Consider the following 24,925-nt stretch of genomic DNA (forward strand, 5'->3'; position numbering starts at 1 on the left):
CCATGGCTCAGGGCCCAGCCGCTCCGCGGCATGTGGGATCTTCCCGGACCGGGGCACGAACCCGTGTGCCCTGCATCGGCAGGCGGACTCTCAACCACTGCGCCACCAGGGTAAGCCCTGGGTTCAATTCTTGGTTCTATCACTTTTAGCTATGCAAACTTGGGAAAGCTCTTTAACCTCAGCTTCAGTTTCCTCAATTCAAATGAGGTAATTATTTCCTCAGAGTGCCTACTGAGATCATTTATGTGGAGCACTTAAATAGGTGGACACTCAAAACTACCATCAACTCTAAATTTTTCACTTTTAACTTTGCAAAACAAAAGCAAATACTCCATTTACCAACTGTAATCTGTGCAGCACCTCTTCCACAGGTAAACTTTCTATTTAAGAAAACCTTAAGAGAAAGACATTTTGAAAAAAAATTTTTTTTTCCTTTTTAATAGTTACTAAAAGGTTTAATAGTATGGTTCCCACCTCAACTTACTAATTTCATGAAATGCAGAATTTACAAAAATGTATTGCTGCTCATTACAGATCTATGAATGTTACGGTTAAAAAAAAAAAAAAGGCAAAGTGCACAAAGTGTAAACAGTGTATATACCAGCTGAGGTCTGAAAAAAAAAGTAGGGTAGAATAAACATAAGCAAACACAGTGGGATATACTTTACATCTCTGGAGAGCTACACACCAGAAACTGATAAGAAAGACTTCCCCCCCTTTGGGGAAGGGAATGCTCAGGAACTATGGGGGGGAAACTTCCTTTAATCTATAGCATGCATTACTTTTTTTTTTTTTTTTTGCAGTACGCAGGCCTCTCACTGTTGTGGCCTCTTCCGCTGCGGAGCACAGGATCCGGACGTGCAGGCTCAGCGGCCATGGCTCACGGGCCCAGCCGCTCCGCGGCATGTGGGATCTTCCCGGACCGGGGCACGAACCCGTGTCCCCTGCATTGGCAGGTGGACTCTCAACCACTGCGCCACGAGGGAAGCCCAGCATGCATTACTTTTAAAGGAAAAATTATGTTTTTTTTCTAATTTATTTTCTAATTTAATATATAATGTGATCGCCACATACGTTATCTCAGAGTTCAATTAATTGCACTAATAGCCAACACAAGAAAATTATACATGAATATGGGTATTGTGGTCTTGAATTATTATACTAGTTTAGCATACTTCTTTTTTTTATTTTTTCAAGTATTGACGCTGCACACAGGATGCAGGTATGAATGAGTTAGCTGTAACTAAAGTCTGATTTATCATTCAAGTATGCTTCCCTAAACAGAAATGATACTGTATGCTATCACAAATGGAACCAGAATTGTTTAATAGCGTTAATACTCTGTGAACAAATGCCCACATTAGTATGGCACTGACTAAACAGACAAGAAGAAATACTGAAAATCTGGTTTTAAGGTCTGCTGACCCATCTTAAAAGATATACTAGGATTAGCCTTAAGAGAAACATGGCCCATTTATCTTCCACTTCCATTTATAATTTGGTATAGTGTTCATCAGAAAACAAGTTACATTTAGTATGTGTTTTTAAAAAATTCAAAGGAATTTAAAATCTTTCCTATAAAACCAATATACTGGTAAGGAACTGATTTTTTTCATTGTCACCGTTCCTGATTCTGAACAAGTTTTATCTCCAATGCCTTAAAATTTCTTCAGAAATAGAAAGTAAACTACTCTTCCCTATAACTCTAATAACACAAACTTTGCTAAAAGTATCATGGTTATTAGTAAAGACTATCAAAAAATAGATCATATTATGAGACTATAAATTAATGAAAAAAAAATATGGGGACGCCCTCAAATATTGATGCCCAAATGAAAATGGCTCAGGGCACTATCCTTCTCAAGTAATCAATTGGTTTGATGGTTGACAAGTAACTTTTTCCGTTTTCTATTAACATTATTTTCTTAATCGCCCTTTTCAGGAGAAATTCCTTTACAGTCCATTACAGAGCTGTTAAGTTACTGACTAAAATTCAGTTAATTGTTACATGGAATAATAAACTGATAGTACTCAAACGTTCACACTAGGTCCCTGGCAGCAAGGGGTAACAAATACACATCCATGATTATCTAAAAGACCAACTTAACACAGCCAGCTACAAGCATAAATGTCTTAAAAACTTGTACAAGTACTGCATTCTACTCCACAGTATATATGCATAAATAGTTGTTCTGATTTTTTTTTTTTTTAATTTTGGCTGCGTTTCGTTGCTGCACACGGGCTTTCTCTAGTTGCGACACGCAGGCTTCTCATTGTGGTGGCTTCTCTTGTTGGGAGCATGAGCTCTAGGTGCACGGGCTTCAGTAGTTGTGGCACACAGGCTCAGTAGTTGTGGCTCGTGGGCTCTAGAGCACAGGCTCAGTAGTTGTGGTGCACGGGCTTAGCTGCTCCGTGGCATGTGGGATCTTCCCAGACCGGGGCTTGAACCCGTGTCTCCTGCATTGGCAGGCGGATTCTTAACCACTGTGCCACAGGGAAGCCCTGTTCTGATTTTTTAAAATTATGATTTATCCTCAAATTCCTGAAGTTTTAAATGATACCCCAGAAAAATTGCCATTTTTATCTTGTGACTTTTCACTTACTTCAACACTGCTGTGTACTTGACCTAGGGGTAGGAGGCCCCCAAAGCTGAGCCTCTATAATGTACATGTTATGAATTAACAACCCATCATATGAGCCAACTGCAACGTACTTTTGATTCTGCAACAGTCAAGCTCTTTAGTAAACACTGTTAACTTCAAACACATAATCCAATAGTTAAAGCCAGGTCACTGAAGTAGACTTTTCCTCAAAAAGAAATACTTCTGGATGGTTTACAAGATCATTTGTTCATTTCAGCCTGAATTACATAGCTTCTATGTTAAAAGAAAATACTTCTAACATGCAGATTAAGGCGGACTCTTAGATATTACCTTTCAGAAGGGAAACTGGGAAACTGATTCTGCATGAAATGCTTTCAACCCCATCAAAATATAAAAATATGTGAACTACCACTCATAAACCAGAGGAAAACTCTTTCTCCTAAACCAATGTTAATTACAAACCTCAAGATAATGGTTCTCAAATGTGGGTTCTCTTAACTGTGCTTAAATGGATACCTATGAATCACCTGTGAACTTGTTGAAAAGAGACTCCTGAGCCCCAATTTCTGAGGATTTGATTCAGTGGCTTGCGGTGACGCCTTAAAATTTTTTTTATTTTTTTTAAACCTCATAAAACATTGGAGAGAAGAAGCTTTTAAATAGTTATTTGGAGAGCTCTCCAAGATTTATTGTCAAGGATTTCCCTGGCGGCGCAGTGGTTAAGAATCCGCCTGCCAATGCAGGGGACATGGGTTCAAGCCCTGGTCCGGGAAGATCCCAAAAGCTGGGGAGCAACTAAGCCCATGTGCCACAACTACTAAGCCTGCACTCTAGAGCCCGCGAGCCACAACTATTGAAGCCTGCGTGCCTAGAGCCCATGAGCCACAACTACTGAAGCCTGCGCGCCTAAAGCTTGTGCTCTGCAATAAGAAAAGCCACCGCAATGAGAGAAGCCCACGCACCACAACGAATATCCCCCGCTCTCCGCAACTAGAGAATGCCCGTGCTCAGCAAAGAAGACCCAATGCAGCCAAAGATAAATAAATTTAAAAAAAGATTTATTGTCAAGTATAAAAAAAAAACAAGGCAGAATAGAATACATAGGATGTTACTGTATATCGGTGTCAAAAGAATAAAACAAAACAAATGGATAGAAAAATAAAAATATCTGAAAGGATAAAGAAGAAACTAATAACCCTGCTTTGTTCCCCCTTTCAGTAAGGGGACGGTAACAAGTTATATGGGAATGTGAGAAAAATTTTCCACTGTATACCCTTTTGATTTTTGAACGTATAGTTTTTAAAACGTATAGTGTTTAAAAATACTGTACTATTTAAAATGTATAGTATTTAAAAATAAATGTATTATCTATATTTTTAAATAAAGACTTTTTAATTTCCCAGATGAGTCTGATACTCAGCCAGAAATGAAAACTATCACCATAGGAAAATGAGACATCACATTTCCAGAATGCTAACAGCTCTTCTACCAACAGTCACATATGTATCATCTTCCTAAAGTTAATATTGCAATAACACAAGGATGGGTTTAAAAAAAACCCACAGAATCATTGGTGGGAATGTAAAATGGTGCAGCCACTACAGCAACGGTATGGAGGTTCCTAAATAACTAAAAATGGAGCTACCATATGATCCTACAATCCCACTCTTGGGCATATATCTGGAGAAAACTCTAATTCAAAACATACGTGCACCCCAGTGTTCACAGCAGCACTATTTACAATAGCCAAGACATGGAAGCAATCTAAATGTCCATCGACAGATGAATGGATAAATAAGGTGTGGTATATATTTACAATGGAATATTACTCAGCCATAAAAAAGAATGAAATAATGCCATTTGCAGCAACATGGATGGACCTAGAGATTATCATACTAAATGAAGTCAGACAGAGAAAGACAAATATCATGTGACATCACTTACATGTAGAATCTAAAAATATGATACAAATGAACGTATTTACAGAACAGACACACAGACACAGAAAACAAACATGGTTACCAAAAGAGGACGGGGAGAGAGAGAAATTAGGAGTTTGGGACTAGCAAATATGAACTAATACATATTAAATAGATAAAAAACAAGGATTTACTGTTTATCACAGGGAACTATATTCAATATCTTGCAATAAAGTATAATGGAAAAGAATCTAAAACAGTGTGTGTGTTTATATATATAAATAACTGAATCACTTTGCTGTACACCAGAAACTAACACAACACTGTAAATCAACTACACTTCAAAAACAACAACCGTATCCACAAACTTACCTGGAGGTACAGGTGGTGGAAAGCCAGGAAACTGTGGGGGTGGGATCCCTGGTGGGAGTGCTGGGATTCCCATGGGAGGGCGATTCAAATGAGGAGGGAATGACATTCTTACCGCAGCGGTCTAAAGAAAGAAATCATGACAAATCATGTTATTTGAAAACTTTACAATTTGATATGCTTGGTTTGTTGGCCTTCATTTTTAGAGTATCTGCAAAATTCTCAAGTTTTCTTACCCAAAGGAGCTGGCAAAGACCCTCTTTTCTCTGTCTGTCCATTGAGAATTTTTTAAACTTAGATCTTTTCTAAAATAAGTTCCCAAAATGTACACGATCTAACTTCAGGATAGACTCCTACAGTCATATGGGAATACATATAAAGGAAGAAAAAAATTTTGAGGTTCAGTTAATATCCAGAAATTAAATACCAAACATCAATGAATCTTTTTAAATCAAACTCAGAATCCAGGAAGATATCTAACAGTTTTTAAGTGTTCCGATGCATTAATTTTTTATACACATCAGCACCCTGAAAACTAAATTTACAAAGTTACACAGTATTTGTTGATTCAGTGTTGGCCAGTTCTTCCAGGACAAATGAATGTCTCAGTGACTTTCTACAAACCTGAGGGGGGAGGGGGGACGACCTCCATATATCAGGTCACATAGTAACCATTCAAATATAATGGTTCAAATATAAACCATTCACATACAACTTGTGACAATGAGAAAAAAGTGGTAATTTTTCTTAAACTTAAAAGCAAACCTCTTAACCATTCTTGAATGATATTCAATGAATGAATGACTGAAACTCAAGAATCAGACGCTGGTATTTGATTTTTAAAAATACAAGAACACAATGAACTGTTTGATTTGGTTTGTGATATCATTCCTTAATAAGAAACTTTCGTCTTTTAGATAAAGTACTGGGCTTCCCTGGTGGCACAGTATTTAAGAATCCGCCTGCCAATGCAGGGGACACGTGTTCGAGCCCTGGTTCAGGAAGATCCCACATGCCGCGGAGCAGCTAAGCCTGTGCGCCACAACTACTTAGCTGCGCGCCACAACTACTGAAGCCCGTGTGCCTGGAGCCCATGCTCTGCAGCAAGAGAAGCCACTGCAATGAGAAGCCCACGCACCGGAATGAAGAGTAGCCCCCGCTCGCCGTAACTAGAGAAAGCCACGAGCAGCAACGAAGACCCAACAGAGTAAAAAATAAATAAAATAGAAGTACTTAAGACTTTTCCTCCCCCCAAATTTTATATTTTTGTCAACATACTCAAGTGTCCAGAACTACTGGAAAAAAGTAGAAAAATGATGTTAGAATGCCCTAGTAGGATTCCATGCACCAATTTTAACAAGCAGCCAAAATAAGTGGGTTGATCTCCTATCAGTGATGCAGCTAAAAGTGGTGATTTGATTAATAGATTTTCTGTTGGACACTAGGAAAAACTCCCCCACCTACACTCTGTAACTGAAGGAGTCTAGAGTTTCAGAAGCTTTTAAAGAATGTTTTTCTCTATTATTTTCTTTTCTATGTTTTTTTTTTTTCAGATGTACGTGGGCCTCTCACTGTCGTGGCCTCTCCCGTTGCGGAGCACAGGCTTCGGACGCGCAGGCTCAGCGGCCACGGCTCACGGGCCCAGCCGCTCCACGGCATGTGGGATCCTCCCGGACCAGGGCACGAACCCGTGTCCCCTGCATCGGCAGGCGGACTCTCAACCACTGCGCCACCAGGGAAGCCCTTTTCTATGTTTTATATATTGTTTTACTCACCCTTTAGAAGAGAGAGGATAAAATGTGCATGTCTTCTACTTCCTCGCCCCTGATTCCAACAGTTTGGTATAATTCGTTGTATTCTTCTAAAATATCTTTCTAGACACAAGCTAATATATAATCACTTATGTTTTTCTGCAAACAATATAATCATACTATATTGTTATGTGCATTTCTCCCTCATCATTATTAACATCTCTTCATGTCACTTCATAAAGTTCTATTCCATTCTTTATAATGCAGTAAACTATTACTATATAGCTGTAACTAACCAACATTGATGATTCTCCACATTTTACCTCTTACAAATCATATTAAACATTCTTGGTCATATTGGACATATAACTCTAAGCACCTGTGCAAGTAATTCTATAATACAGATCAGTACTGTATGTATCTACTCTTTACCTCCAAATCTAGTGTACAAATTAATTTTCCCACCAACAGTACATGGGTACGCCCTTTCCTCATATCCTCACCATCACTGTAGTAAATCTCCAGTGTGACAGGTAAAAAACAGTTTCAACTTGCATTAGACATTATTACACATTTCTTTAAAAAGCATGTCCTTCATCCTCACAGCTCTTCTTCCTCAGTATTCTTTTCACTTAATAAGTTAGGATATACAATATTCTGTAAAATCTAAACTTCAATTTCGAAAGCACAGTACATTTAAAATATTTAGGAAGCTTTACAAGTAAAATAAATTCCTAGAATGTTGTCATATACCAACAAATAAGGTACTGGAAATGCCTTAAATATTAAGTAGGTATCAACTTAAGTTAAAAAGAAAAATGTAACTAATTTAAGATAGTAAACGTGTTGAATTTTTTAATAATCTTTTTTTTTTTTTAATAATCTTTTTTAAAATACTTTTTCGCCCAAAACAAAAACAAATATTCCACATGGAAGGGGACAGGAGTGTATATCCTTTTAAAACATCGAGGGCTACAGTCCTACTTACAGAAGCTTTTATATTATCATTTTAATATTCTATCTCAGCACTTCCTTAGGAGGGCAGTTGGTATTAATACCTGTTAAATAAATAATCAGTGAATGAATCAGTAAACAAATAAACTCTGAGAACCTCTTTAAATAAATTTATTAAGAAGCTACCATGTGCCAGGTACTATTCTAGCAATGACTCAGTACCTAGCCTCACAATGGTTACGAAGATTGGGCCATGAATTCATCTTTAGAATCACTTTTTCCCAAGTACTAAATACAAATACTACTTTTAAAAAGAAACCCTCTAAGTTCTTGGTGTTTAAACGATTTTTCACGGTTTTCAAACGTATCATTCATTAAGAGTTAACCAGATTACGTTTCAGTTTATGCTAATATACTCATTTCATTCACTCCAATTTTTCTACGAAGTATTTCCCATTTATTTGGAACTGTTCAAAACTTGCTCATTTGTAGGCTAAACTTCGAAGGTGAAGGTAATCTTAATAAGATAACAGCCCCTCCTATGGAAATTCAGAAAACAAACATTTCTGATGATCTCTGATAAATATTAATATTCACTTTAAACATCCTAGGGACTTCCCTGCTGGCACAGTGGTTAAGAATCTGCCTGCCAGTGCAGGGGACACGGGTTCGAGCCCTGGTCTGGGAAGATCCCACATGCCACAGAGCAACTAAGCCCGTGCACCACAACTACTGACGCCCACGTGCCTAGAGCCTGTGCTCTGCAACGAAGAGTAGCCCCCGCTCGCTGCAACTAGAGAAAGCTCACGCACAGCAACGAAGACCCAACACAGCCAAAAAAAATCCTAAAATGGGTATCAACCACTTACTTCAACATAAAGTTTGGTATACTTTGATGTATGTGAAAATGAATGATAATAAACGAAGCTTATTATTTTTGCCTATAGTTGATAAATTGTAATACTCACAATAAATTATACAGATAGTCAAAGTTGGTAGGTACTTTGTAGAATGAACCAGGGAAGAGAGCTAAGGGAGTGCTTCATTTTAAACATGGTGGTCAGGTCTCACCAAGAAGGTAACATCTGAAGAAAGACTTGCAAGAGACTGAGGCAGGAAACTCTATTCTGGGGGGCAACAGCCTTCCCAGAAAAGGAAACAGCAGATACAAAGAGCCTGAGGTGGGAATGCAGTGTTTGCAGGAGGAGTAACAAGGCCAACAGTTGGAGCACAGTACTGGCGGCAAGCTGGAGACGGGAAAGGGGTTCAAAGAGTTTAACGCTTTGTAAGCCGCTGTAAAAGTACTGGGTTTTACTCAGAATGAGACAGAAAGCATTTGAAAGGGTTTTGACCTGACTTATATTTTAACACTGTCACTGGCCACTATGTGAATATAAGACTGGAGGAGAACAAGGGTAGAGAAGCAAGAGACCATTGCAATAATCCAGACAAAAAGAGATGGCCTAGAACAGGTGGTAGCAGTGAACTGGTAACAAGTTATTTATTGGTTTCTGTATATACTTTGAATGTGGTCAATTGCTGAGGGATTGTGTCGGGGGTTTGAGAGAGATGCAGAGGTTATTTTATTAGCACTGAAGTGACTTACATAGCATTTAAAGAATACTTGAATAGTAGTGTTTCACTTTTAGAAGGTTCAAAGCATTTTCACCTGCTAAGTATGAAACTTTATGGCCCAAAGTAACAAAAACAAGCCCCTATGTTGGAAGTGTTCCCTATCTCGACTGTGACAGTGGTCATACAGGTTTATGTATTCGTCAAAATTCACTGAAATTAAAATGGGTGCCTTTTACTGTATGTAAATTTTATCTCAATAAATATGGTCCTCCCAAAAAAGAAAACAAACTTCTAAAGAAGCTTTACCTCTACCCCTCAACATATGCATGCATTCTGCTTTTCTTTTTCACTTTTTTCTCTTTACTCTCTTAAACCACTCTTTTTCTGCACTCATGAGAATACTATTACTGCTTATATGCATTCCTCCATTACAGATTTATCCCGATAGACACAAAGTATTTCACCAGGGTCAGATTTACAGGCTAACCCCATCAGGACACTGTGTACCAAGAAGCTATTGAACCAACAGATTCTCCTCAGCAAACACACATATACAACTTAATCATTTATTCAATAAAACATCCAGCTCCAATTATTTGCCAGGTTCTTTTCTAAGCATTACTTTTACTAGTTCTGAAAAAGCAAGTTTTAAGTTATTATGTGTAGTTATACAGCCAGTCCAGTAACTCTACATTAAATATGAATGATTAGTGTAGCATGCACTGTTTCCTGCTCTGCTTATAGCCTTCAAGGTACAAAGGACTGACATAACTGCCCTAGCCTAAGCAAAGCAAGCCTAACTACAGAGAGAGATTAGTGGTAGTCTAGAGGTGGGAATAGGGAGTGACTTGCAAACAAAAAAGAGGGATCCTTTGGGGGTAATGGTTGCACAACTCTGCACATTTACTGAAAAACACTAAATTGTACACTTACAATGAGTGCATTTTATATGTTAATTATACCTTAATAAAAGGTAGCAATACGACTTCAGGACAATTTCAGGCAAAACCCAGTTGAGACCGGTAGATTATACTGTACCAATATTAATTTACTGATTTTGATCACTGTACTGTTGTTAATTAAGAGAATGTAACTGTCTGTAAAAAATACACACTTAAGTATTCAGGGGTTAAGAGGGACACCACATCTGCAACTTACTAACAAAAGATTTCAGAAGAAAACTATGGAGATAAAAAGGAGAGGAGGATAAAGCAAATTGGTAAAATGTTAACATCTGGGGAATCTGGATGAAAGATATTTGAGAATTCTTTGAAGTTTGAAATTATGTCAAAATAAAAAAAGCAATATCAATTCTGGTTAGTGGAAATACGTTTTTATTGTCTGGAGTTTCAAAATTCAAAAAAGTTAGGAAAAAAGCTATTCAAAAACTTTGAGGAATCAATCAAAATTCTCATGAACAGCAGTGGTAGAATCAGAAAAAAATTATCGAGATTAAAAAAATAAACAGAATGTTTTTATAAGATGTTAAAAGATTCAATGATTACTTTTGCTTCTATAGTATAAAAGTCAGTATGATTTTTCTCTAAACCATGTGTAAATGAAAAAGGTATATAGCTAACTTGCCTGTGGCCAAAACAGAAAAAGGAAATTGGTAACCGCAAGAAGATGAATTATTTAATAAAAATAACAGGTAAGATATTAATTTACTTTTGTTTACAAAAGCTTTCAACGTTATCTCATTTAACCTACCAAATTACCTAGTGTAAATATATTATTCTTCTTTTACAGATGAAGAAGCTAACTTGTCCAAAGGAACACAATAAATGGGTAAGGACTCCACAGTCCCCACTATCCTGAAATTACCAATCCAAAGGCTGTTTTCACTTATCACAATGCCTCTTTCTAGTAATGACATACCAATGATTAACTCTGACTTTATTTACAGAAGTCTATCCAGAGTACACTGGAAGAAATGTTAGAGTCAGGGTTAGGGTCTTGTATTGATACTTCACTGAAAATTCTTAAACAACAAACACTATCAGTTAATGTGGACTAAACACTATGTTACTTGGGTACTGCATTAAGGATTTTACATTTTTTTCAATTAATTCCCAATTCCAATAACCTATGAGGTGAATACAATTAATAATCCTCATTTTACAAGTGAAGAAAACCAAGGCTTTAAGAAAAATTAAATGAGAATAGCATAGCATCTACTTGAATCGTGAGGAACTGATGACCACTGAATGCCTTTCTAGGCCTCTGAACATTTTTGGAAATAACCTTTTAAAAATTAAAGCTCCTAAAACTATATAAGAACTGTTTATACACTACTGCCAACTACCCAATTCACAGTACTTCACACTATAGCAGTCTGGGGCAAGAGAAGTCCAATCTCCTCCCTCTTTTTGGTCGGCTCCACTCTGCCCAGTATCAAAATGGCTTTTCCATGGCAATATACAACCATATTACATAACTTCAAAATAATCTTCATACTCCTATAACTATTTCAAAAAACGTGTTTTAAAAGTAGTATTGAAGACCAAAGAAGCATGAGAACGAAGCAACATATTTTAACGTGGGGCTGGGTCCTACCCTAGAATCAATGAAGATATAGTTTACTTTAACCTCCAGGGGAGGAAGGGGGCAAGGCCACACCACCCACCACAATCTTAGACAAGCAAACCAACCAGAAGGGTGGTAGAAAAGGTGGGCAGTAGCTAAATTCAAGTCGGGGGCGGGGGGAGGGAGGGCAGTTCACTCGGTGGCGGGCTTTAGACGACCGAAGAAGGGACAGAAAACAGCTGGTGGCCAGCCCCCCGCTAAAAAAAAGGGTGGGTGCGAGCAGGCTTCTAGGCAGAGCCTGGGGCAATTGTATCCTAGGCCCGGAATATTTACCGCAGGGCTTCCGCAGGCTCACGTTAGAAAGGGGCCTCAGGGAAGGGCTCCCCAGGGGCCGACCGAGCGTTCTGTGGCAAACGTGGAGCCCAGAATGGGCCGAGGCCTCTCTGTGGCGAGCCGTGGAAAGGAAAGGGAAAGTGGACGACAATGCAAGGAGGAAGGCTTGGCAGTAGGTCCGGCCTCCACGGGCTCCTACTGGGCCCACTCGTTTTCGAGGCCTAAAAGAAGTAGAGAAACCCAAGCCTCGTGCCCGTGCCCATCCCCTCCCCCACCCCACCCCCACCCCACCCTTATCCCCATCCCACCCCAGCCCTTCGGCAGGCTCCCCGGCTTTCCCTCCTCCCCCAGCCGAAGTACCCTGTCTCCCGGTTTCCACACGCGTTCAGAGGAGCGAACTCACCCGCCGCTGAAGAAATTGTACTGCCTTCGCGGCCTTCCGGGCTCCAAGTTATGAGGGAGTTCCACCAGCTCGAGATTTCTGCGCGCCGCTAACCGGGAGACTAGTGCCGAAGCGCCTACTCTCACAGGCCGCAAACACATCCGCGCTGCGCGGGGAGCTTCTGGAGGTCTTCCTATTGCCCGGCGTGCACTGCGGCTGGGGGCGTGGAGAGGAGGACCATAGAGAAGAGCGTAGGTAGGTAATCGTCACTCTTGGCTCTGAATCACCACGCAGCGGCAAATAACCATAGAGAGGAGCGCCTAATGAGGGCTAGAAGGGCTCGAGCTGTATGTTACGACCCACCCTGCCATTTTTGATTGGAGCTGATTGAATCTTATGATTACGCGACGCCATCTTGAGGTCAAGGTGCTGGCCGGACACTGCGCGAGGGCTGTAAGAGGGTTTCCCATTTTTTGTAGTTTGTGTTTCGGGGGTTAGAATCTCGCTCTGAGGCTCTTTGAGGTTCGATGGGCTGATAACTGGGCCTCACCCAGCACCTCAGAAGAAACCCCAAGTGCTAATCCTAGAAAACTTTTGTTAATACCAAGAGATAAGTGGCAAAGGCTGCGGTTTTTAAAAAGTGCGCACACATGCACAAACACAAAGCTTACGCGCGCAGGTAGGGCCGAAGAGGCGGCTAGAACGTGTTTGAAATTCCTAAAACGGCCTGTAAAAACATTTAACACAGCTTTCATTCTATAATGTAAACGTGCTAAAAAGAATTTCACTTATTAGATTATTAGAAATAAACTAATCAGGAGTGATTAAGTTATTCAGTTTATGACTATATGGTCAGTATCTATTTACAGGCCTTTGTTTCCCAACTGCTTGCTTCTCAGAAGGCTTATAACTTATTCAGTATACAGTTATTGTCTCACTGAGTGCCTGGTGCTGGGAGTATGGTAAATAGGAGGGAGACGTTATCTTTGTTCGGGAGAGCTGCAAACAACGCAGAATAGATGACAAACTGACCACTGCTTATAAAATTGAACATATCTGTATACTTCCTATCAGCTTTTCCTGTTTAATATTACTCTCTAACACTTTTCTTATTTATTTTATGGTTTGTCTGCACATACCCCACTAGAATGTAAACTTCAGGAGTGCGAGTATTGTGTTTTGTTCACTGCTGTTTATCTCCAGTGCCTAGAAGAATGCCTGATACATAGCAAAGGCTCAAAAAATATATTTTGAATGAAGGAAATGATTATACATGGGTACCAACAGAACATAAAATGCAGTGGGAGACTAATGTGAAACGCTAACAGTACCACCATTTGTAAAATTTACATCCATCTGTATTTCGGCTTGCTAGGTTTGTTACCATTAAGAAAGGTTAATAATACCTACTCCCCAGAGCTGTTGCAGGAGTTAAATTGGCTAATGCATGTGAAAATACTTTGTTCAGTAAAGCGCTAGTCAAATGCTAGTTACATTTTGCAAATAAAAAGAGTTTGTGCCTTTTTTTTTTTTTTTACAACCACAAGCATAAACAGAGAAATCCTTTCAGGTTACTCTGTATCATAAAATAAAACCTTAGAGAGGGAAGTTGTCTCAAGCAACAGTTTGCTTTCCTGTAGTTGACATTTGTAGTTTACATTGACCCAGCATCCATTCCCCAGCCTTTGGTAAAGGCACTCCAAATTTCTTAAAATAAACCATCCTTCCACTACTCCAGATCTTTGTAGTTTGGATAGAAAGTCCCAACCTTAGCCAGAACCCTTAGGACATAGGGGTGGACTTATGACCCAATCAGAGGTGGTAATTTAGCCCTTGCATTGTATCGGGCACTATTTTAAGTATCATGCAAACATCAGCAACTTTAAACCTCACAGCCACCCAGGGAAGTAGGAGCTATTGTAATACAGTGAAAAAAAATTAAGTCTTGAAGAGGTTAAATAACTTGCCCAAGATTATACGAATAGTAGGTAATTGAGGAACCAACCTAGTTCCTGAGTCCATGCTCTCAACCACTACACTATGTGCCTCATCCTATCAGGAATAATGCTTAAAGGGGAGAGGGGGAGGACTCCCTTTTTTCACTTAGCTTACATCTGGGAGGATTTAAACTTAGAACTAGTGGGGATAAAATGAAACCAGCATAGAAGAAAGCAGAGCTAAGAGAAGATGAGAGATTTTTGACAATATCGTTTGAAACCATGGATTCAGCCATTCTTTAAGCCAGTTATGCTTCTAGGCTTCTTGGTACGTAAGCCAATAAATTCCTTTTCCTAAATCAGTTTGAATTGAGTGTTCTATCCCTTAAATGGAAAGAGTCCTAAATAATACATTTATATATCACTTGTAGAGCATAGGCCAAGCCATTCATTTGTAATGATCCTCAACCCCCTCCTGAGGAGTTTTTCTCATAGACCCTTGCTGAGGAATGTGGCTGTAGATAATTAATTTGGATATTGCTAACGGCATTATGTACATTCTGGCCTTATTCCTACTGCCATATCTGAGCCAACTGGTCAGCAAAATATCAGGTGACCTATGAGAAAAACATTCTTTCGCTGGACCAAGCAGATCCTCTCAATTTAAACTGAAAATATAGTGGAGTCAATGAATTGGTAGCAAAGGAGAAATGCAGGGATTTCCCTGGCAGTCCATTGGTTAAGACTCCACGCTTCCATTGCAGGAGGGGCGGGTTCAAACCCTGGTTGGGGAATTAAGATCCCGCATGCCAAAATAAATAAATAAAAGAGAAATGCAGTGGTAGGTGAGAAAGTAGGTGAATTACGTCAAAAACAGGTCAGAAGAATAGGCACCTTTGTGCCCTGGATTGAGAAGAGGAAATTATTGGAATTCTTATCAAGGCACCTGGGCTGTCATCAGAGCTGCTGGAGCTAAGGTGGTATCCTGATGAAGCTCTATTCTCCCAGACACCTACCCATGTAGCTTCCTGTATGATAGTCATCTGTTTGTCACATAGTTTCCGTATTAGACATTGAGTTCCCTCAAGGAAGGGACCATGTGTTTATTCATTTTTAAATGGCCAAGCTAGATACGTAGATTTTTAAAAATCACAGCATATCTTTAAAATATAGGAAAATAGTTTTAAACAATCAGATAATCAGTTTTTGTCTACATCTCTGCCTAGAGCTCCAATTTAGGCTACTTTGTCATCAAGATTTAGACTTTATGTGAATTCAAACTGCTGTCACTTGGCATTATTAAAATATATATATAATTATAGAAGATAGAGGTATACTTGTGTTAGGTCTTCTAAAATTATCAAAAAACAAGTAATAACATTGGGTGGAAGAGGAAATGGGTATAAAAAAGGGCAGTCTTCTATATGAAATGATGAATTAGACTATGCTTTGGGATATAAAGAAGACATGGTCAAGTAGCCTTGAAAAATGGAGGATTTGTTAAAATGTAATGATAGAAAAAGGCAAAGTATTAGTAGCAGCACTTAGGCTAGCCTGAGGATCTGGGGAAGTCAGGGAAGGCTTCTAGGAGGAAGTATTATCCTGAGCTATGTTTAACTAGGACTGCAGAGGGAGGACAAATAATGAATAAGATATGAATATTGTTACCATTTATTAGTAATCATAGAAATGCTAATACCATAGTGAGATATCATTTTAAAGTCATTTCATTGGTACAAAATAAGAAGTCCAATAATACAAGGATGTAGAATAACAGGAACACTTAGGGATTGTTGGTGGAAATGTATATTGATACAACTATTTTAGTATAACCTAGAAAAATAAAGCAAGTGCTTTGCCTAAGACCCAAGAGTTCCACTCTTAATTTTATAGAGAAACCTTTGCATATATGAACCAGGACACATGTTCAAGAATGTCCATGAGCCCCTTGCACTGCTGGTGGGAATGTAAATTGATACAGCCACTGTGGAGAACAGTATGGAGGTTCCTTAAAAAACTACAAATAGAACTACCATATGACACAGCAATCCCACTACTGGGCCCTGAGAAAACCATAATTCAAAAAGAGTCATGTAGCAAAATGTTCATTGCAGCTCTATTTACAATAGCCTGGAGATGGAAACAACCTAAGTGTCCATCATCGGATGAATGGATAAGGAAGATGTGGCACATATATACAATGGAATATTACTCAGTCATAAAAAGAGACGAAATTGAGCTATTTGTAATGAGGTGGATAGACCTAGAGTCTGTCATACAGAGTGAAGTGAGTCAGAAAGAGAAAGACAAATACTGTATGCTAACACATATATATGGAATTTAAGAAAAAAAACTGTCATGAAGAACCTAGGGGTAAGACAGGAATAAAGGCACAGACCTACTAGAGAATGGACTTGAGGATATGGGGAGGGGGAAGGGTGAGCTGTGACAAAGCGAGAGAGAGGCATGGACATATATACACTACCAAACGTAAGGTAGATAGCTAGTGGGAAGCAGCCGCATAGCACAGGGAGATCAGCTCGGTGCTTTGTGACTGCCTGAAGGGGTGGGATAGGGAGGGTGGGAGGGAGGGAGACGCAAGAGGGAAAAGATATGGGAACATATGTATATGTATAACTGATTCACTTTGTTATAAAGCAGAAACTAACACACCATTGTAAAGCAATTATACCCCAATAAAGATGTAAAAAAAAAGAATGTCCATGGCACCATTGTTCATAAAGGAAAAAAATAATGGAAAGTACTCAAATGTCTGACAGGAGAATAAATATACATATTTTCAAAAATTCACATAATGAGCATTGTATAAAAATAGAATGAATAAACTACAGTTACACACATGATGTGTTGAGTAAAAAAAGTCATAAGTCTGTATATTGTATGATACCATTACTATAAAGATTTGAAAATGGTATAAGAACCTAGGACTTCCCTGGTGGTCCAGTGGTTAAGAATTCATGCTTCCACTGCAGGGGGTACGAGTTCGATCCCTGGTCAGGAAACTAAGATCCCACGTGCCATGTGACACGGCCAAAAATTAAAAAAAAAAAAAAAAAGATATAAAAAGGGCTTCCCTGGTGGTGCAGTGGTTAGGAATCTACCTGCCAATGCAGGGGACACGGGTTTGAACCCTGGTCCGGGAAGATCCCACATGCCTCAGAGCAACTAAGCCCATGCACCACAACTACTGAGCCTGCGCTCTAGAGCCTGCAAGCCACAACTACTGAGCCCACGTGCCACAATACTGAAGCCTGCACGCCTAGAGTCCATGCTCCGCAACAAGAGAAGCCCCTGCTCACCGCAACTAGAGAAAGCCTGCATGCAGCAATGAAGACCCAACGCAGCCAAAAATAAATAAATAAAATAAGAATTGAAAAAATGGTATAAGAATCTATTGTTTAAAAAAACATATGTGGTAAAACTATACTTTAAAAAAATTAATGAAAAATTCAGGGTAGTGGTTACCTCTTGGAATTACTGTATCCCTTTTGGAGAGAGCAAAGGTGGAGATTGGAAAAGAACATATAGGTAGCTTCAATGTTTTGTTTTGTTTAATGTTTTTTTTTCTTTTTTATAAATTTATTTATTTATTTACTTATTTTTGGCTATGTTGGGACTTTGTTGCTGCGCACGGGCTTTCTCTAATTGTGGCGAACGGGGGCTACTCTTTGTTGCGGTGTGCGGGCTTCTCATTGTGGTGGCTTCTCTTGTTGCGGAGCATGGGCTCTGGGTACGCGGGCTTCAGTGGTTGCAGCACACAGGCTCAGTAGTTGTGGCACACAGGCTCAGTAGTTGTGGCACACGGGCTTGGTTGCTCCACGGCATGTGGGATCTTTCCGGACCAGGACTTGAACCCATGTCCCCAGCATTGGCAGGCAGATTCTCAACCACTGCACCACCAGGGAAGCCCAGAAATCTGCCTTTAAAACTGCTGCATTGTATTCCATAATACAGTTGTGTCATAATGTCTGGACTAGAAAGTTTTCAAAAACAAGAAACAAACAACTTACTCAACCTGGCTTAGCCAGTAAGGAAATGTACTGGCCGATTCAGCAGAAAGACTAGCTAGGCTGCCCTTCAGGGCTAAGTGATCCAGAACCTCAGTAATTTTATCAAGAATGAGGTTCTTCCTGTCTTTATTTTTTCCTACCTCTCTGCCCTACCGTCTACAATGGGGGCCTTGTTCTAAGGCTAGCTCACCTTATGGGCATACACGGCTACTTTGAGCCCACGTGCTTTTTAATTTAGGAGAAAGTATAAGTGGATTTCAGAAGTTCTTTTTTAAAAAAATTTTATTGAAGTATAGTTGATTTACAATGGTTTGTTAATTTCTGCTGTACAGCAAAGTGATTCAGTTATACATATATATATATTTTTTCATATTCTTTTCCATTATGGTTTGTCACAGGATATTGCATATAGTCCCCTGTGCTATGCAATAGGACCTTGTTGTTTATTCATTCTATGTATAATAGTTTGCACCTGCTAATCCCAAACTCCCAATCCTTCCCTCCCCCTCCCCCACCCCCACCCCCCTTGGCAACCACAGTCTGTTCTCTGTGTCTGTCTGTTTCTGTTTCATAGATATGGTCATTAGCGTCATATTTTAGATTCCACTTATAAGTGATGTCATATGGTATTTGTCTTTCTCTTTCTGAGTTTTTAAAAAATTTATTTTTGGCTGCGTTGGGTGTTCGTTGCCGGGGGATTCTCACTGTGGTGGCTTCTCTTGTTGCAGAGCACGGGCTCTAGGTGAGTGAGCTTCAATAGTTGTGGCACACAGGCTCAGTAGTTGTGGCTCGTGGGCTCTAGAGCACAGGCTCAGTAGTTGTGGCGCAGGGGCTTAGTTGCTCTGTGGCATGTGAGATCTTTCTGGAACAGGGCTCAAACCCATGTCCCTTGCATTGGCAGGCAGATTCTTAACCACTGCGCCACCAGGGAAGTACTCTCTTTCTGATTTACTTCGCTTAGTATGATAGTCTCTAGGTCCATCCATGTTGCTGCAAATGGCATTATTTCATTCCTTTTTATGGCTGAGTAATATTTCCATGTTTTATATATATATTATATATATATATACATAATATATATATATATATCACATAGTCTATCCATTCATCTGTCAATGGACATTTAGGTTGTTTCCATGTCTTAGCTATTGTAAATAGTGCTGCTATGAACATATGAACATAGGGGTGCATGTATCTTTTCAAATTATAGTTTTGTCCGGGTATATGCCCAGGAGTGGGATTGCTGGATCATATGGCAACTCTACTTTTAGTTTTTTAAAGAAGCGCCATACTGTTCTCCATAGTGGCTGTATCAATTTACATTCCCACCAACAGTGCAAGAGGGTTTCCTTTTCTCCACACCCTCTCCAACATTTATTATTTGTAGACTTTTTAATGATGGCCATTCTGACTGGTGTGAGGAGGTACCTCATTGTAGTTTTGATTTGCATTTCTCTAATAATTAATGATGTTGAGCAGCTTTTCATGTGCTTCTTGGCCATCTGTATGTCTTCTTTGGAGATATGTCTATTTAGGTCTTCTGCCCATTTTTTGATTGGGTTATTTGTTTTTTTGTTATTGAATTATATGAGCTGTTTGTATTTTTTGGAAATTAAGCCCTTGTCGGTCGCATTGTTTGCAAATGTTTTCTCCCAGTTCGTAGGTTGTCTTTTCATTTTGTTTATGGTCAGAATTTCTTCCGGAAGGTCAAAAGAGAACTTTCTAGAAGCCCCAGGAACCTGAATTGAATCACATCCTAAACTAAGTTTCTTGTTCTTGCCTAAAATAATAATTGGCAAGATAGATGCAAATACCCTTAGAAAATCAAGCCTATCCGTTGACATAAGAGTGAGGTTGGCTTTCTCTGAAATCTAAGGTCTGTGCTGGAGAAATGTGGCTATTTGGACAAAATTAGAATTATGTTAGAAAAGAGGAGGGAAATGGATACTGAGAAGGCAACCATAGTCTACTATACAGTTTTTTTTTAATCATTTATTTATGAACATTTGTTTCCAATTTGTATGCATTTAAACAGTCTTGCAATTACCATCTTTATACATGTTTCCTTCAAAATATGTGTCCATAATTCTCTAGGGCTGATACCTAGGAGTGGAAAGGAAAGGTGGAAGGGTATGCTAATTTCTAAATTTGAATAGATACCACCCTTCTTCAAACGGGCTATACCAATTACTTTTCTACAAATAGTTTAAACTTAAATACACATGTATACATATACATATATATACACTGGCTCTAATGGGAGACAATGACATTTAATTTAGTTTAACTTACATTTCCCTGACTTCCCCTAGTGAAGGTATCTTATCCTACAACTGTTATCTCAACCTGTTTCCCACGAGTTCAATGAAACTATGCCTACTTTTTTGCTAAGTCCAATGGACGTTTCTTAGTCTTTTTTTTTTTTGGCCTCGCAGTATGGCATGTGGGATCCTATTTCCCCAACCAGGGATGGAACCCACACCCCCTGCATTGGAAGCGCAGAGTCTAAAGCACTGGACCACCAGGGAAGTCCTAGCCTTTACCTTATTTTACTCCTCTAGTATTTAACACCTCTGACCACTACCTTTTTTTTTTTTTTTGACCGCGCCACACAGCCTGTGAGATCTCAGTTCTCTGACCAGTGATTGAAGGCAGGCCAAGGCAGTAAAAGTGCCGAATCCTAACCACTAGATCACCAGGGAACCGCCTGACCACTACCTTTGACAAATCCTTTTTCCTTGGTTTCTATGTCCCAGACTCTTCCTCCTAGCACCCTGCTTCCTCCTTCTCAATCTGCTTCGGAGGGTCCTCTTCTTATTCTCATATCTTAAAATGTTGATCCTCCTCGGTGTCCTGTTGCAGGCATTCATCTCTTCTTACGCTACGTGATTCCACAGCCGACTCATCTACTCTTAGGGCTTCAACAATAAATCTACATATATAGATCTTTTCCCAGATCTATATCTGTAGCCTAGATCACATGAATTCCCTTCTCTTACTGGCCAGCTACCTACTGAGTATCTCCATTAGGATATTTCCTGGGCACCTCAAACTCAACTTAGGCGACACTACACTCATTATTGTCTCCTCTATTGTTTTGTTTTGTTTTAAAAGTAGAATTTATATAAAATTCACAATTTTAAACATTCTTAGGTCTACAATTCAGTGGCGTTTAGTGTACTCACAATGTTGTACAACAATCACCACTAATTCCAGAATATTTTCATACCCCCAAATAAAACACTGTACGTTGAGCAGTCACTCCCTATTACCTGCTCCCCACAGCCCCTGGCAACCACTAATCGGCTTTTTGTCTCTGGATTTGCCTATTCTGAGCACTTCCTATAAACAGAAATATAGAATATGATTTGCGCTTCGCTTCTTTCGCTCGACATGTTGTGAAGTTTCATCCATTTAAAACATGTGACAGTACTTCATTCCTTTTTATGGCTGAATAACATGCTGTTGTATGGATATGCCAGATTTTATTTATCCATTTATCAGTTGATGGACATTTGAATTGTTTCCACTGTGAATAATGGTACTATATACATTTGTGTACAAATTTTGTTTGAACACATATTTTCTATTCTCTTGGATATATATCTGAGAGTGGAATTGTGGGATTATATGGTAGCTTTATGTTTAACATTTTAAGGAAATATCAAACTGTTTTCCGCAGCAGCTACACCATTTTACATCCCCACCAGCAAAGTTTGAGGATTCCAGTTGCCAGTACTTGTTATTCTCTGGGTTTTTTCACTAATTATACCTGTCCTAGTGGATGTGAAGTGGTATCTTATTGGGTTTTGTTTGTTTGTTTGTTTGTTTTTGCGGTACACGGGCCGCTCACTGTTGTGGCCTCTCCCGTTGCGGAGCACAGGCTCCGGACGCGCGGGCTCAGCGGCCATGGCTCACGGGCCCAGCCGCTCCGCGGCATGTGGGATCTTCCCGGACCGGGGCACGAACCCGTGTCCCCTGAATCAGCAGGCGGACTCTCAACCACTGCGCCACCAGGGAAGCCCTCTCATTGGGTTTTGATATGAGCTTCTCTAATGAGCATCTGTCCATGTGCTTGTTGGCCATATGTGTATCTTATTTGGAGAAACGTCTATTTACATACTTTGCCCTTTTTAAATTGGGTTATTTGACTTTTTTACTTTATTTATTTTTGGCTGCATTGGGTCTTCGTTGCTGCACGCATGCTTTCTTTAGTTGTGTCGAGTGCGGGCTGCTCTTCATTGCGGTGCACGGGCTTCTCATTGCGGTGGCTTCTCTTGTTGCAGAGCTCACAGGCTCTAGGTGCGTGGGCTTCAGTAGTTGTGGCACGCAGGCTCAGTAGTTGTGGCTCATGGGCTTTACAGTGCAGCCTCAGTAGTTGTGGCGCACAGGCTTAGTTGCTCCGCGGCATGTGGGATCCTCCCAGACCAGGGCTTGAACATGTGTCCCCTGCATTGGCAGGTGGGTTCTTAACCACTGTGCCACCAGGGAAGCCTCCTATTTGACTTTTTATTATTAAGTTTTAAGAATTCTTTATGTATTCTGAATATAAGACTCATCAGATATATGATTTGCAAATTTTTTTTCCATTCTGTGAGTTGTCTTTTCACTTTCTTTACAGCATCCTTTGATGCACAAAATTTTAAATTTTGATGAAGTCCAATTTACCTTTTGTTCGTTTGTTTGTTTGTGCTCTTGGTGTCATATTTAAGAAACTGTTGCCAAATCTAAGGTGTCTTAGTATGTTCAGGCTCAGAAGCGAAATACCACAGACTGCGTAGCTTTATGAACAGCAGAAATTTACTGCCCACAGTTCTGGAGGATAGAAGTCAACATCAGGGTACGAGCATGGCCAGGTGAGAGCACTCCTGCTAGTTGCAGACTTATGTCCTTACATGGCAGAAAGGGGCTAGAAAGCTGTGTGGGATCTGTTCTATAAGAGCACGAATCCCATTCATGAGGGCTCCACCCTCATGACCTAATCACCTTCTAAATGCCCCACCTATCAATATCCTATTAATATCATCACTTTTGGGGATTAAGATATCACCACGTGAATTTTGGGGGGACATAAACATTCAGACCTTAGCACAAATTCATGTGGATTTATACCTGTATTTTTACTCTTTTTTTGGCCACACAGCAGGCCTTGTGAGATCTTACTTCTGCAATCAGGGACTGAACCCAGGCCCATGGCAGTGCAAGCGCCAAGTCCTCACCACTGGACTGCCAGGAAATTCTGATTATACTTGTATTTTTAATAAAAGTTTTGTTGTTTTAGCTTTTACATTTAAGTCTTGGATTCATTTGAGTTAACTTTTGTATATGTTGTAATATAGGGGTCCAGATTCCCTAGGTCTGTTCTTTTGCATGTGGATATCCAATTATCCCACATCACTTGTTGAAAGACTATTCTTTCCTCCATTGAATAGTCCTGGAACCCTTGTAGAAAATCAATTGACAGTAGATGGGTGGGTTTAATTATAGACTCTCAATTATATTCCTTTGATCTATACATCTATCTTATACCAGTACCACACTGTTTTGATCATTGTATCTTTGTAATAAGTTTTGAAGTCAGGAAGTGTGAGTACTCCAGCTTTGTTCTTTTTAGGACTTTCAAGACTGCTACATGGGGTTCCCGAATTTTAAGATCAGCTGTCCACTTCTACAGAAAAAAGTGTTTGGAATTTTGATAGAAATTTCATTGAATCTGTAGATCAATCTGGGGAGTATTGCCATCATAACAATATTAAGTCTTTCAATCCATGAACACAGGATATCTTTCCACTTACTCATGTCTTTAATGTTTTAAAAATTTTTATTTATTTTTTGACTGTGTTGAGTCTTCATTGCTGCACGCAGGCTTTCTCTATTTGTGGTGAGCAGGGGCTATTCTTCATTCTGGTGCACGGGCTTCTCACTGTGGTGGCTTCTCTTGTTCTGGAGCACAGGCTCTAGAGTGCGCAGGCTTCAGTAGATGCAGTGCATGGGCTCAGTAGTTGTGGCATGTGGACTCTAGAGTGCACATGGACTTAGTTGATCCATGGCATGTGGGATCTTCCTGGACCAGGGATCGAACCTGTGTCCCCTGCATTGGCAGGCAGATTCTTAACCACTGCGCCGCCAGGGAAGTCCCATGTCTTCTTTAATTTCTTTCAATAACATTTTGTTGTTTTCAGTGTATAAGTGTTGCATCTCCATGGATAACTTTATTCCAAGGTAGTTTATTCTTTTTGATGTTATTGTAAGTGGAATTATTTTCTCCTGAGACCATAAAACTCCTGGAAGAAAACATAGCTGGTAAACTACTTGACATCAGTCTTAGCAATGATGTTTTGGATCTGACACCAAAAACAAAGGCAACAAAAGCAAAAATAAACATGTAGGACTTCATGAAGCTAAAAGGTTTCTGCACAGCAAAAGAAACCATCCATGAAATTAAAAGGTAACCTACTGAACAGGAGAAAATATTTGCAAATCATATATCTGATAAGGGATTAATATCCAAAATACATAAAGAACTCATACAACTCAATAACAAC

At 39.6% G+C, this 24,925-nt stretch overlaps 2 protein-coding genes across 3 annotated transcripts in view; one reads left to right on the forward strand and one right to left on the reverse strand.

The window, feature by feature from the left end:
• Positions 1-12,626, reverse strand: part of RBM25 (RNA binding motif protein 25) — a 53,416-nt gene extending 40,790 nt beyond the window's left edge. The window contains exons 1-2 of the mRNA XM_067731192.1: positions 12,434-12,626; positions 4,895-5,015 (exon numbers count right to left, since the gene is read on the reverse strand). Of these exons, the coding sequence (XP_067587293.1) occupies positions 4,895-5,000 (106 nt within the window). The 5' untranslated portion in view covers positions 5,001-5,015; positions 12,434-12,626. The remainder of the gene's footprint in view (positions 1-4,894; positions 5,016-12,433) is intronic.
• A 104-nt stretch (positions 12,627-12,730) lies between these two features.
• The window catches only part of ZFYVE1 (zinc finger FYVE-type containing 1), a 74,323-nt gene continuing 62,128 nt past the window's right edge, over positions 12,731-24,925 (forward strand). Inside the window, exon 1 of one of the 2 annotated variants that reach the window (XM_067731225.1) lies at positions 12,731-12,865. In XM_067731225.1, coding sequence (XP_067587326.1) covers positions 12,809-12,865 — 57 coding nt within the window. In that variant the 5' untranslated portion in view covers positions 12,731-12,808. The remainder of the gene's footprint in view (positions 12,866-24,925) is intronic. The other variant, XM_067731215.1, reaches the window with a different exon arrangement.

Source organism: Pseudorca crassidens, chromosome 1, assembly GCF_039906515.1.
Source record: "Pseudorca crassidens isolate mPseCra1 chromosome 1, mPseCra1.hap1, whole genome shotgun sequence".
Taxonomy (NCBI): Eukaryota; Metazoa; Chordata; class Mammalia; order Artiodactyla; family Delphinidae; genus Pseudorca; species Pseudorca crassidens.